The sequence below is a fragment of the Cataglyphis hispanica genome, chromosome 2, assembly GCF_021464435.1.
Source record: "Cataglyphis hispanica isolate Lineage 1 chromosome 2, ULB_Chis1_1.0, whole genome shotgun sequence".
NCBI lineage: Eukaryota > Metazoa > Arthropoda > Insecta > Hymenoptera > Formicidae > Cataglyphis > Cataglyphis hispanica.
Genome location: NC_065955.1, coordinates 10,902,926 through 10,918,890, shown reverse-complemented (window position 1 = coordinate 10,918,890; position 15,965 = coordinate 10,902,926). Strand labels below are relative to the sequence as shown.

At 33.0% G+C, this 15,965-nt stretch overlaps 1 protein-coding gene across 1 annotated transcript in view; it reads left to right on the top strand.

The window, feature by feature from the left end:
* Positions 1–15,965, top strand: part of LOC126858719 (pikachurin) — an 81,167-nt gene that overhangs the window by 23,406 nt on the left and 41,796 nt on the right. The window contains exons 4-5 of the mRNA XM_050609198.1: positions 3,729–3,967; positions 6,654–6,915. Of these exons, the coding sequence (XP_050465155.1) occupies positions 3,729–3,967; positions 6,654–6,915 (501 nt within the window). The remainder of the gene's footprint in view (positions 1–3,728; positions 3,968–6,653; positions 6,916–15,965) is intronic.

Genomic DNA, 15,965 nt, shown 5'->3' with positions numbered 1-15,965 from the left:
TTTTAATTTGACACTTTTGTTTTTCGTGCATATTCTTCGGCGGCGATTAACCTTGTGCGATTAAAGAATGCGAAAGCGCGCGAAAAAAATTTGGAGAAAGAGAGAGGAGAGGAAGTGGTTCACACGTCGCTCGACAGGGATGCGAATAGCTCGCCAATTGCTCGCCTAATTTCATGTCAGTATTCATAATACGACGCAATGATGTGTTCATCGATCACGGCTTTAATATCGGAATTTTGCATCGATCGAAAGGTAATATCATATATTACGATTTGGTTATACGCATGCGCAATTAATTTTCTATAGACTAATGTAATATCGGAAACGCTTGATTTATTTGTCTAGCGCAACAAAACTCAGATGTGTCCTGAGGGGATCTTACAAAATTTTCGTAAATAAATAACAAGATTTTTATATTCATATAACTTTTCGATATTACTCGAAATATACAGGATGTGAAAAAAACCTTGCTTGTCAGGACTATTCAAGGAAATTCCCGCAATAGATCATTTTACTACTACCGTGTCATGTAAGGTATGCACATACATGTAGTAATATTTTGATATTTTAATGTTTCAAATATTTCAATATTTTTTGTGGTTTTAAATATATTTTTTAATTATATATTTTTTTATAAGCAATTATTTTCATCTTTATTTGTAATTATTTATAAATTTATAAAAAAATATACATATATAAATGTTACATATATGTATAATTGTACAATATTTTTGCTACTATAGTTATAGTTATTTATCTATACAATATATTAAGGTTTTACATCACAATTTTTATTTTAGATTTTATTTTTATGTAATAATTAGCATTAATTTTAAAAATTACGAAAATTACGGAATTCTCTTAAATATTTAAACAATTAATATACTTAAAATATAATTAATATAATATAATCATCTATGTAGTATAACCCAGTTTGAATAATTTGAATATTTCATAAGTTTATTAAATATTAAATATTTTACGTTGAAATTATAGTGTATATGTATACATTTGCGTAGTGTCTATAATTTAGTACATACATCGCGTTTTATATAATAATATATAAATTTATAAATTTCAGATTAGAACTTTAATTATAGTCTCTGAAGTGTTATTTGAATAAAAAAAGCGTCGGCGTCAAAGGCCTTTGAATTCTAGTAGTTCAAGAGGGATTTACTTGGAAATGAAAAGCTTCGTATACGACAGGCCCATTAAATTTTAAATGGTTGGGGATTAAATACGGAAACGCGTCCGCCACTCGATCCACCGGCGAATATCGCGGCCAAGAAGGTTGAAAAGAAACAGTCGAGTATCTCCTCGAAAGTCGGTAGCTTTTGGACGCTAAAGCAACTGGCAATATCGAGCGTAATTGCTCACAATCACATTTGAAAATGCCATTGACATGTTTACATAATAGTGATCTTTATCTGAAGTAAGTCAATCATCGATAACTTATACATCAAATTTATCTGTTCCATAAACTATTACTATTACTGTTCCATAAACTATTAGTGTTCCATAAACTATTAGCTATTACTGTCATTTTTAATTCTAAATTACCTTCATTTTCGATTCTAAATTATCGTCATTTTCAATTCTAAATTGGCATTTAAATTTTTTAGAAATTTAGAAAATTTAATTTATTCTCGAAACTACATTATATTTTTCTCATCATCATATGTAACGATATTCTAAAAATTTTGAAAGAGGCTTTCCCCGCGTAAGCATTGAAGAGTCGCAACTCTTTGACCATTTCGTGATCCGGGAAAGGTCGCGACAAGCTAGTCGGAATTTTATTCATAAAGAATATTATGTTACATATTCACGATTTACTGACCGACTATTTCAGGTTTCCGTCGTTGCTCTTTACTCTGAAAACTCGAAACATGACGCAGCAAAATCCATCGCAAATAAATCTTGTTGGAAAACGAAATCCGATCGGGGAGTCGGAAATTCGCATCTCGCGGTGTACTAATGCCCATTGATCCTTGGCGCGTTACGTATTGTATTATATTTCTCGTTTTGACGTGATGTTCACCTCCGCTATTGCTGCTGCTGCTGGTCGCGTTCGTTCTGACTGGCGTTATTATTCCGCAAGCTCGGTAATAACCAAATTAACGCTATATACACGAATTTCCGACGCGAAGCACGTAGTTGTGCGCGGCTTACACCGACGATGGAGCGACCATATAAGCGGCCCGAAGTTTGATATCGCAAGCTTGCCTCGAGCGATCCAAAGCCAAGCTTTGGTGGTCCTCGCTCTCTTCTCTCTCTCTCTCTCTCTCTCTCTCTCTCTCTCTCTCTCTCTCTCTCTCTCTCTCTTCATCTTCCTCTCTGTCTCTCTCTCTCCACTCCCGTCTACGCCGACGCGAATAGGGTAAGCGAGTTTGGGTCAGCCGTTCAAGGAACTCGAGGAGTACTATCCACTATCCTGCCGGCATAGCTTTATGTATGTGCACATGGACATGTGGAAACTCGTGCGCGACCAACGGATAAGTTCCTAATGACCCTTCACCTCTGTGCCGCCATCCCCGAGGTGGGCCGATTGCATGTGCGGCGAACCAGTCGAACTGCACGTGCAACAGCTCGTGGATTTTCGGAGCTATCGAACACGCATACGTATCCGTGTTCGATATAAAGATTAAAATTGGTAATGAAGATGGTATATTACGGTACCCTATTTTGTTTTTAATCCTATCGGAACTTCACTTCCAATATTGGTAATGATATATTAATCCCTGTACAATATTAAGTTTTATTATAATGTTTCCTCTTCTATAATTTTAGTGAACTCTATTTTCGATATTGTAAACATGGATCCGATTCGTTTTATTGTATTTTGTTTATATTCATGAATAAAACGCAAAGATCATTATCGCGTGCAATTGATCTGTATTTTGAGGATTTATGGCGGTTTTGAGTGACTGTGATAGTTTATTTATACAATTATTGCATCAAATTTTTGATCATATAATGATTGATTATATCTAAAATAGCAAGCTTCATTAATGTATCATTTTCTTTTTTAATCAGTCAAGTAATTTGCTGTCAGATGAGGTAAGAAAATTGCACATTTACGACGTGCTGTAATGAACAATTGATTGCATCTGGTTTAGACAGCTAGATGAAGTGATTTCAACATTGAAGTCAAGATGAAGTAAAAGTTTATACTTCAATTTTATTAATGATAATCTTATTTACAAAAGTTTATTTCTTATTTAATAGCAGAATGAGAAGAATGCTGTCAATTTTCAAGTTTTGTCACATTTTATTTTATAATGAATGATTCTTTGTATTTAAAATCTGAGTTCTTTAATCATTATAATATTATTTTATAAAAAAAAAACTTAATTTATTTTAAATAATATATGTTTGTGTACATATTTTTTTATTTCTCACTATTTCACAAAATTATAGTATTAATAAAAATATATTATTCTACGTAATATAAAAAATATATTATCTTATTATAAACTAATAGCTCAGTTTTACGCTACAAGTCAATGTATAATAACTTAAAATACCAAAAGACATAATCTCCACGATAACGAATTGTAAAAATAGAAAAAGACAATTGTAATAGAAAAGATCAATGAAATAAAAAATTTGACATTCGATAATTTATCAATGTTGAACAATTTTACGATTTATTCAATTTATATCAAGTTTGTTTTCGATAGTTTTTTTTATTTTTTTTCTAACGAAACGATGGCTATTTTTGGTTACAGAGCTCAACTCGACGTCGCCATCGACGAGCGAACTTGGCGAGCTCATCGACGAGGCCGAGAGCGATGAGGCGAACGCGGACAATGCGGATGATGAGGATGCGGTCGAGGACATCCTTTATATGCGCGGTGCAAGCTTTACGATACATCTGGATGCTCCAGCCGAGAATTCTACCGCGGACGCGACGAAGATAAACGAGGGGAATGGCGCGGAACGGATCGAGCTGCGCGCCACGTCTCAGGTAACATTACGAGCCATATTTCCCGGGTTAGCTTGTCGTATTGCTGCATAAGTGTTTGTACGCTGCTCTGCGATCATTTGTTACGTAGGATTCCGGAGCAGCATCCGGTGAAAAATCTAGGATTTTTGATCTACAATAAAAAATACAAGAAGGCGATATGTCGGGAAGCACCTATTCTGCCTTGAATGCGGCAATAATTCTTTTTAGTAATTCTTGAACGCACACAAGCGTATATTTTTCTTGTGCAGGATATAAAATTGTTCAATTTCTTTTCGTATTTACTTTGTTGAAATTTGAAGCATTTTTGCGCGCGCAGTAAAAGCATATATAGCACGCATGAGTATTTTAAATTAAACGGCTTTTAATTTTTGCAAATATTATTTTTTCTGTATCGAGAAGATTTGTAAAGAATGTCACAATTTTTTAGAACGACAATTGTCAAAAAATTTTAACTATGTATATATGTACACGTAAATATTAAAAAAAGAAAACACGAAACTTTAAAGATTTCATTTAATCCACAATATAAATATAATTAGTGCGCACTTAAGCGTATGCTTAAAAATTTTCTTAATGATTTATTTTTTATACAAAAATATTTTTAAAAAAATTTTATTTTTTATTTTTATTTTACTTATATCAAAAAATTTGAATTTTTCAAAATTTATTTGTTAATTGAATATGTATTTATGTATATTTTTATATTATTTCTTTTCTACTTAATTTTACATATTCATTTTGAAGAGAGATTGGTTTTATGTATAAATAATTAAATAATGGTTGTTAATAATAAAATTACGACGAATATCTTTGTACGAAATAAAAATAAAAGAAACAACAGACAAAATGTATATGTAAATATGTATATTTAGTTGGATACATATATGAATGCAAAATAAAACTCTGTAACAATTATTTTTGCACGTGAAGCACAAGAGAAACAATCCCGAATTTTTTAACATGTTTTAAATGCAATTGCTGGAAACATCAAAATTACCAGCTATAGGCTTTAAGACTATTTGATTATAATAAATACGAATTCAAATTCAGCTTCAACATTGATTCAACACAAATGCTCGATATCGTGCATTGAGTTAGTCAATATCGCAAGAATTTACACTAACTCCATAAACTTAATTGATTGATACGTCGACGTGCCGTCATATTTGTACTAAATGAAGAGAATCGATCGAGCGTCGTCTTTGGGTTAAGCAGTCCAGAATAGAACATTCCGTGTAAAGGGACGTAAATGGGTGTGCTCGTCTATGTGCGAGGTATAGAAATAGCGATTATGTGAAATCGAGCGAAAGCCGAAATGTTCTCAATCGAGGAATCTTCCCTTGAACTGGAATTAATATTCACGATATAACCGAGGACGTGAAGTTTTGCTTAATGTGACAAAGGATTTGATCTGACTGACCGAATTGTTGATGAACAAGAATCGATGACATCGAAACTTCCCGTCTTTGCGCGTCTATACACTGATATATTCTCATTTTTAAATATTAGAAATAGCATCCTTTGCCATACGCAATATCGTTAATGAAAATTGAAATTAAAAGTAAAATAGTAATGGAGATGGATATTAATATAAGTTTATACCACATGATTATTAAATAATGATTAAATTATTGCGAATAAATATATTAACATTATGATTGGTTACAGGGAGCATCATTAAAATTTAATAAAATTAAATTAATACGTAAATTCAGACGATATCAAATTAATGCGCTAATTGAACTCGGGCTTTTCGGTAATATTCCTTTGCCAATATATAAACAAAATTTAATATTTTGCGATATTCGATATAAATACAAATAAGTTTACATAAAGTTTTCACGTTCTAAGAGCCACTTTTTCAAAATGTTTCTTAAATAAAAATAAAATGTGAGTTATGCAACAGATATTTTATATACGTTATAATTTTCTTATCATGCAGCAGGCTAGTCTACTATTTTTTTAAATTTCTTGCCTTTGAATCGACAACAGCGAACAGAAGGATGAAGAAATGATAAGGCGGATGTCGGAAAACGGGTCAACTCATAAATAATATTCGTCCCTGTTTGACTGTTTACTCGCGCGCGTGCATTTTCGTCACATTGCTTTAAACTGGACGAATAATAGATGCCAAAATATTTTTTAATTTACTCTTTATTCAAATGTATCAATTTTATTTATTTAAAATTTATTTTTGTTTAAATTCAAGATTGATATTTATTTTTCATGAATATATTAGTTGATATATGATCAACTAGTATCGTATTGAAAATAATACTAGAATATTTTTCAATGATACTAATTGAGAAGTGTTATATTTAACGCAGCTTTATAATAACTGTTAAATCTCTAGCTTGGAAATAAATTAATAATATTTTAGCGTTAATTTCTAAGAAAGAAAAAGAAGAGAAATTTTTATATTTTTTAAAAATGTTATTTTATTTATAAATGTCAATTTATTTATAAAAAATGTATAAAATTGAATAAATATTTTTTTATTTATAATTTAATTATTAAACAAATCTCCGATTAGTCTTAAAAGCTGTAAATAGTCAGAAAGAAAGAAACTGATCTTCTTGTTTCAGCTTATATAACTTTTTTTGGACATCAATTTTAATATATAAAAATCAATACGTAGCAATCCAATTTGAGACATGTAACATCTTTTCTCTCTGTGGTTATTTAGGGTCCAAATCTGGAGCAAAAACTGCCATCCACGATGGAGAGTATCGTGAGTACCGAACCAGCGTGTTCCTTGGACTGCGGGCCAGCTGGAAATTGTTATATCGAACAATCCCGTGGAGATGAAGTTGACGTTGTGATCGAGGATGACGAGGACGGAATTGTGGATCTCGAGGGCAATACCGTGAATCTTAGACGAAAGCAGGGAACGTTCAGACAGAGATGCCAATGTCCTCTGGGAAGAGGCGGTGATCGTTGTCAGCTCGGTGAGTGATTTCTTTATCTTGCTTTGCAATTTCCTTATACATTCATGGATGCAATGTACGTACAAAAATTCTCGCTCCATACTTGAACGATAAATCCACTTTTAATGTTTCGCTCGCGATATTCTCGCATTACTTCGTATAAAAAGGAAAAGAGAAAAATATCGACACTGATTTTATCGTAACTTTAGCTTCGAAACTTATTCTCTCGAAAAAACGATATTTCCATAAAAAAAAGAGAGCAGAGAATAATGTTATCGCAGTTATCGTGCGCAATCTTTCATCCGTCGTTTCCCCAAACAGCGTTGGAATGAAGGAAACACATTCGGAAGCGCGAAGTTAAACTCGATAAACAAGCGAGATCGACGTGAAACGTCGACGAGTGATTTTCCCCGCGAAAGGCAAACTCAAGATCAAGGGATGGCAGTGTAGATCGAAGAATTGAAAACTTGCTCATCATCGGTCGCTCTGCTTTGTTCCGCTCTGCTCCGAGAAACTTACGGCATCCAAGTCGAAAGAGTACTCGTTCTCGTTCCGGGAGCTTCGTACATTGGACGCGACCGTATCTGTTTGCACCTGGCCGCTTTACGGAAATTCCCAGGAAACTCGGCGGGACTCTCGGTAATCTCGAACTTTCAACCCTTTGAGGTGTGGTATGCACGCGCGTCCGCGCGCAAACGCGAGTCTGTCCGGCGAATAACGTTAAACGCTTCCGTCAAAGATTTCTACACGGAAGTCGTCATTAAATAGATAACATAAACCGACGGTATGTACATGAGTAAGAGACATATCGAATCATCGATATATCGGATATATTGAATTATGAATATTATAACGACAAAAATTACGTGAACGTTTCTTTCGCAATTTGCATAGCTAATGTTCCATTAACGAAATCCATCTCGCGAATCGTTAAAGTTGATAAAATGTAATGGAAACTCCGTTTGCGCGCTATCAGTTTGACGTGTATCGTATAGAAACGTGGAATAATTAAAATACAGCCGATATAAAATGATTCAAAGTACAGAAGAGATAATGGTCGAGTCGTGATAATAGAATTTCTGACTTTTGATGAATTTATTTCATCGAATTTCATGCAAAAACAAGTTGCTAAAATCATTATTTTCCTCCTTTTCATCATTATAATTTAATACGATTGACATATTGCGGCAATTTCGGATAATGATCCCCCCTTTAAATCAATACTTATAATCTTCAATACTCGCTCTCCAAGCAAACCAAATACGAATATTTATTTGAAGAATTAATACACATTTCAGGATTACCAATATATCAAACCAGTCGCTAGACTGGTTCAATCAGTAGTACTCACTGATTATTTGAAACGGGAACATATATTTATAATTGCATAGATATTTGTATTCACATATTGACACTTTGTGAACAACGGAAAATTTATGCATGAAAATTGACACATGGCATGGGAAATATTGGATAACTAAATTTCAATTTCAAAAATTTCATCGCACACACAAAATATTGAACAACCAGATTTTAATTACAAAAATTATGGATCTTTCGATCTAGTGCGCCATAAATAAAAGTTGTGCGTAACCGCGAATAACGAATAGAACATATTTTCTTCGTTTAGCAATATCGATCTTTATTTCTATCTATGAGCATTTGGAATGTCAAATGGATTAAGCTACTCAATATTCGGTTTAATCTTGCAGAGTGGTTTATATTGCATCATAGAATTGCGTGGAATTAGGCGGCAGAAAAATTGCACGAGCAGATCGATGGTTCATAGTTTGAAGTATGTTCTACGCTTGGATTCCAGTGTTTTATCGCACCGTTTTCGTTTATGACACGGAATACAACGCAGGAATTATGATATGGCAAACATTCATCTAGTTCTCATGACGAGCTGTTATGCAAAAATCAGAATGCTATATTTTTCAGTTCAATCATTTTCGATCAACGATTGTTTTATTATCTTTTCGCATCGAAGGAGCTGAATTGCAGTTTTAATCGTAATAATAAAAAAGATATATGGTAATATATCTGAAATATTTTTTTATAATTAAAACATAATAGACCGTATGAAATAGATAAATGTACGCATGGGCAAATATTTTTGTTTTTATTTATCAAAGTAAAAATTTCGTAAAATATGCATATTGTGAAGATATTATATTTGCTTACTTTTGAAGTTAATTTATTGCCATGAATGATATAAATTACAGAAAATTTTGTTAAAATATATAAACGATAAAAAATGCGATATTGCTTATTCTGTATACGCTTATGCTGGCTATGTTATTGATGCTTGCTCCGCAGACTTACAAGAGCGCATTCTTCAAAACAGAAAGCAAACGCTTTGTAGCAAAAAGCGAAAGATTATTCATACGCAATGCTGGATATTCTTTCACTTCATGCGTTCACTTTGTGCTTTTACATTTGTTGAAATTGTTTCCTTTTTATTTACATGAGTCAATAACGCTTCTATGTATCAATATATGTTATAAGCTGAACTAAATCGGGATATGGCTGTAACAAATATTAAACAATGCAATAATAACATAATAATGTAATAATAATAATAAAAGATGAAATTAATTATTAACAGTAATAATTAATAAAATAGACTATATACATATGAATAATTAATGACATAATAGTTTACAACTTTGACAATGTTCTGTTTACATATATTATAATTTATATTTTTCATTTATACATATATTAATTTACATAATTCATATATAAATATATAAAAATTTTATTTGTAGCATACGGTGTCGTTTAAAATATAAAGCGCTAACTATATAATATATATATATATATATATATATATATATATATATATATATGCTACAAATAAAATTATTCAAATAGAAAAATAATTAACAAAAATTCTTGCACAAACGGAGTTATCATATATTTATTCTGTATAATATAACGATATAAGATAACAATATCGTAATATTAATTTTTGGACGGTAACGCGCGGATGATGAAACTTTGGCAACTTACTTACGCTGATTGTAATATATTCACGTTGTACTATGGATGTTACACAAGACAAATCTTGTTTTATATTGACCCAGTACAGGATTATTCGCCACCTTGTTATTCGGCGTGGGCAAATTAAGCCTCGCTGAGCGGCTTGGAGTAAAACCACGAGGTGGGCGTTGCCTGCCAGTTAATTCCGCTTGCGAAGGTTTAAAGCAAACGCGACCTGCAAACCGAGTCGTCCTCGTTGATTCCCCGGGCACAAGATCTAACGAGCTTAATTTATTTTACCAGCGACGCACACTCTCTCTCTCTCTCTCTCTCTCGCTCGCTCGCTCGCTTTCTGTTTCCGTTCGCGTTTACACATATAAATATTTATTCTTTCGAAAGTACGAAGTACTATACTTTCGTTTTCCGTAACCCAAAATCCTAACCGCGAGTATTTATCAGTTCAACCGGAAAATCTTGACTATTTTAAGTAAAAAGAGACAGACAAGCGTGTTACGAACAGATAAAATACATATAACACGTAACAATTATAAGCTAACTCCAAAAAACGTCTGTTATAATTTGAATTAATTACAATAGACCATTGTAAAAATGAAATGAGATTTGTATTTTGCTATTTTTGTAATATTAGAATAAAATCATATATAGAAAGAATGTCAAACTTAAGTAAAAATAATTACGCTTTGAAATATATCGCAATGAAATACATACGTCTTATACGTTCGCGCGTGGAATAAATAAATCATACCTCGCAAAATTAAGACTGGCAAACAATGGTCTTGTGAAACGAATGCTTAATAGTGATAAATTTCACATGCTATTGGAAAATTAATGCGAAAGCGGGAGATAAAACGTAAAAAGGTAAGCAGCACAATTCTACCCTCTGCCCTTTCCCTTACGCTTACCCTTCTATTTAAACGCGAAAATAGTATCTCCGACGGCTTAGCTCGGAAACAAAAATTTACTAGCAGCCGCTGGCGCCGTAACTTTTCAGGCTGCTACATTTTAATAGTGATACATTATCCGGACTTTTAATATTACAAAGTGCAGCTCGGTAATTCCGCATCATCCGTCCGCCATTGCGAGGTGCGAGAGACGGCGGCTTTGCCGTGATTTATGTCACGGTTGAAGCTGAGCGCGCGGCGCACGATGAGCGGTAGGAATTATTTTTTCGCAGCTGCCACTTTTCCCATCTCTTCCTCGTTACAACCGGACATAAATCAAGACAACTTTCCGTGTCGCTTCAAACAAAATCGTGAAATTCGCTTGCCGAACAATAGCATCGTCACATATTTTTATAACACTTGGATGGGGATATATATAAAGCACACCTGTCAAAAGAAGACAATCACATTAATTTTTTTCGCTCGCAAATGACAAACGATTTCCTAATACTTTTAATGAATAGTTATATTTTACTAACAGCTTCCATAACACATTACACCCTCTTCTATAAAAATGAAAAAAAAAAAAAATTACGGACATAACTATAGAAGAAGGAGAGAGAAAGAAAGACGAAAATCGGACTCAGTATCTCGATATTATCTTGCTGCGCTCTCGGAAATATAGAGTGCTATCGAGGAAAGTGCTGCCGACCCAAAGAAGTGGCAATCATCGCCTCTTTCAACCCGTATAGGAGCAATCGTCGGACAATTGTCGACCATTTCGCACATCGCGGTTCCATTCTATACAGTTACGATGATATTCGGTCACTAGAGAACCCGGTCGTTCGGCTGAAACCCGGCGAGATTGGCGCGCCGCCAAAATGACGCTCTGCACGCTAGATTAAGCAGATTAACCGCGCGCGTCTCCAGTGGGCATTGTAATGTCGGATGAGAGAACGGCCCAAACGTCGTTAAATTCTTGCTATTTGTGGATAAATCGCGCCTTCCTAATTGACCGATCTCTATTCTATTAAGCCAGAGGGAAAACACGATCATACATGTCGGATAAGATAATTGTAATGTCAATCTGTCAAGACAGGACGATTGGGTTGCACCACAGAGTTGCCAATCTTTTCTGCTGAAAAGTGTAAATCAATCAAAAATATTTATTATACCAACTTTTATCAATTTTCTTTTTATTTTTTTTTTTACTTTCTACTAATTATTTATTTCCTTTTAATTTTAAAGAAAAAAGTCGCAAATTTTCGTCTATTTTTTTATCGCCAATTTTGAAGATCACTTGCGAAATATGATATAAAGGGATAACATATGTGATCCTGCTCGAAGATAAGAAGCTTATAAGAAGATAAGTAGGAGATTTATATATATGGCGGTCGAGTTTTTATTTAAAAGAACTTCGAAAGAGTTTTAAAATACTTGAATCAATCAAAATCCCAAATCAAATTTCTTACTCGTAAGCTTCCTTTTTTCGAGCAGAGGATCATATATTTTACATACATACATATGGATACATACGTATAGGCATTGATACAGTTTTTCGATTGCATGCAAAATACAACAGCTGGCATGCTATCGTTTACAAGATTAAAGCGGTTTACGGATTTGCTATTTTTTTCTTTTTTTTTTTTTATTCTGGTGTGACACAGATGCACCAAACAATTTGGAGCTTTATTTGTTTCCGATTTGGTCTCTCAATAAGCTGCATAAAAAATTTGTAGCGTTTTGGTCTAAAAAATTCACAAAATGTTGAGTGTAGCGATGTCTCGTCGAAAGCGAATGTTAGACGAGCAGCCTGTTGCATTTTTAATACAACGTAATGTGTTTCCAGGCGTTAAAATTCCTCCTTCCTCTTCTCGAAAAAGAAGAGAAGAAGCGTTCCGAAGCGTTTGATTAAGTAGCCTGTTGCGATTTGGTCGGTGACATTTGAATAATTTAAAATCTTTCTTCTCTCCTTCTTTTTCTCGTTTTTATAAATTAGATAATTTGATTGTATTTTATAAATAAGCAAGAATTAAATATTTTAAATTACTCTGTGCGATGTTGCTTTAGCAAAATATACGTTAGTACATCAAATCTAATTGCGTTGCGTCTAGCGCTGTTAGTATCGATCGACTATTTTGTGTATTCGGGCTATTCTGTGTATGTACCTGGATACATACTCGTTAATCGAATTCATGAATAATTTCCGGCTCAAAGTCACGAATTCAACGTAATCAATTTCAATAAAGTGACATATAATTGACTCAAAATAATAAAGAGAAAGGTGAGAAAATACAATGGATAAATAATATAAATACAATAAATAATATGAAATAAATAAATGAGTGAAGTAGAGACAAAATAAAATCAATTCAATTGATGGAGATTTTTGGTATATTGAGATTTTTGTATATGACATTAATATAGTAGATATTTATGTGATGTCATCGTTTGCGCTCCGCGACGCGTTATTTTTAACATATTTTTCATAACATTTTCATAAATAAGAAATGTGCCAAATTTAATTCAGTTCAAAATGGCTATTTTTCAATGAAATATCAACTAAATATATTCACTTCAATTATATATACACACGTGCTACAATTGTAACATACTTATTTGATTTTTACCATTCGTCGTTAATTTTATCTCACTTTTCGTGAGATTTTCATTTGAATACATGAGGCAATTTATTGTGTGAATAAAACACGAACAATATTGGCGTATATTCGCGAGAGTTTGTCGCATTCGTATTGCATGCATATTTATGCATACGTAACGGTGAAAGCAGAGACGACGTTGCTATCGCAACTAAATTTCGCGCACCTATCACGTAAGATGTATAATCAGGCTTCACACGCTTACAAGATATTATTCCGGTTATCATATTATCGGCTCATAAAGCGCCCATTATCATTGCTCGAGCGACACGATTTTCTCAGCTGAAAGACTCCATTAATAATTTGATATATCTCGTAACGGCACGGGAGTCGTCTGTCGCATCTCGAATCGATGGAAATCTCGTGTTGCGATCATCGGCGCGAATAAATTATGAAACGCGTCCCTCTTCCGCTCAGAATCCGCGTCCAATAATCCATTTCACTAACGAGATGGCGTGATATCCTCTTCCTTTTTCTTCTCTTTTACCGATGAGTTGTAAAATTCGAGCCGATATATCTCCCACAAAAATCTCGGATTAAGTTGCAAATTTTGAAAGGATATCGAATTTTTTCGATTTATATTACAATAAATATAGAATTCAAAATTGGATATCTTTCTAGTGGCAAATTGTTTCGTCAATTTAAAAAAAAGATTTTTCTTTTGCAAAAATATCAAAGTATTAATAATTTTTAAATTACAAGCATAAGCTATTGAAAAAAAAAAAATTTGTCGCAAGTTTGTGAAGTTAACAGATTAACAAAACTGTATTCTTTCGTTAATTTTAGTTAATTTTCAGATATTTACTTTAATAGAATTTTAATTTGAGGCTTATTAATTTATTAAATAATTTCTCGACATTTTTATAAGGAAAAAATATCTTCAAATAGACACCACATATATGTATATATACATATATGAGAGCCAGCTGAGATATTTATTCCCAAAAAATAATTGATTTTCCGTTTCTTCAGAAAAAAATATAAAAATGGATCTTTTTATCTGAAATAGTAGGTGTCATGAATTATCGTTACTTTTCAACATTTTCCATCAAGTTCTGCAATTTTTATTCTGACCATTTTCTTTCTCTCGCGCATCTTTCGAGAGTTATTCTTAAGATAGTTGGTGCAGTACCCACGAGATTACGAAGTGCGAATACTTTAAGCTGAATTCAGAATGTGCCAAGAAATAAATAACGCAAGCAGGTCGCGACGTGAGTAGAAATGACTGTATTTTTAAAAGCAAAATTTAAAAATAACTTTATGTCAAGCATTATTAAAAAACTTGGTGCGATTCTAAGCTTGCTCTCAGTGCATAGAGATTTTCTTTAGTACTCCTAGTCGAGCGGATCAGAAAGATACACATATATTAAATATAAAAATAGAGAAAAATTTTCTCCAGAGTAATTAACGCGAAGAAGTAACGATATATAAGTAAAAATTATTATATATTTAATATAATCCAAAAATACATTTTTGTCTCACAAGTTGTTATAAAATAAACATATATACGTATATAATGGATTATGTAATGTATTTTATAATTATAATATATATTTTGATATTCTGCTATTTCGTCGTGCAGAAACTATAAACGTGCATCAAAATAAAACAGTTTTTATTCTTACAATTTTTAAAACAGTTCTTATAACTTTCGATACAACTTTTCTATGATCCGTCTGATATATCGTACATTCGTACTACTGATTGTGAGAGTGGCGTGTAATTGTTTTGAGGATGACCACCAAATGGTAGCGATTTTAGGGACAAAGGAGCGTTAGATGGTTTGAAGTAGGTCATTGATCTCTCTGGTCTCTCGCCTGTTTTCCAGCATCTCGAAAGCGTCTCCATTAACTCCTTTCTTTTGAAGCGCGAGACGAAAAATTGCGAGGCAAGAGAAAGCAGGCAATACAATGCCTCACCGCGGGATTCGAGCGCAACAGACGACCGAGTTTTCTGGCATGTTTCAGGTTTTTCTGGAAATTATTTCGTTGCTTATCTTTTTTTCTTCTTTCTCCAGTGGAAACTACAATAACTTGTCTTACAATGCAGCGAAATGGATTGAGGTGATTTTTAGTATTGAACGCGTTGTGCGCGAAACTCACTTTCTGCATAAAATAATACAATCTTTTTATTTAAAATCATGATATAATTTCACAATTTCAGTAAACTGATATATAATTGATTCAAAATAATAAAGAAAATATAATATTTAGTGCTTTTACGCATCAGATTTTAATTTAAGTTGGAATCAAGCACCAGAAAGTATTAGCAGCAATAAAAATAATAATTTTAATAACAAACTTATTTTTTTACTTTTTTTCTGTCATTACAATTAAGCTCGGACGAATTGTATGGAAATTCAAACATGAATCGTGAGTTAGTGGCCCTTCATTCCCCTTGTTTTACGTTATAAAAGTCTGGCAAATCTTCGAGTTGCACTCGCAAAATGTGCGCTAATAAAGCATGGTAGCAGCAAGTAAGAATGAAGCAGAGACGAAATGCGCGAGAGGTGAAAGGAGACGGA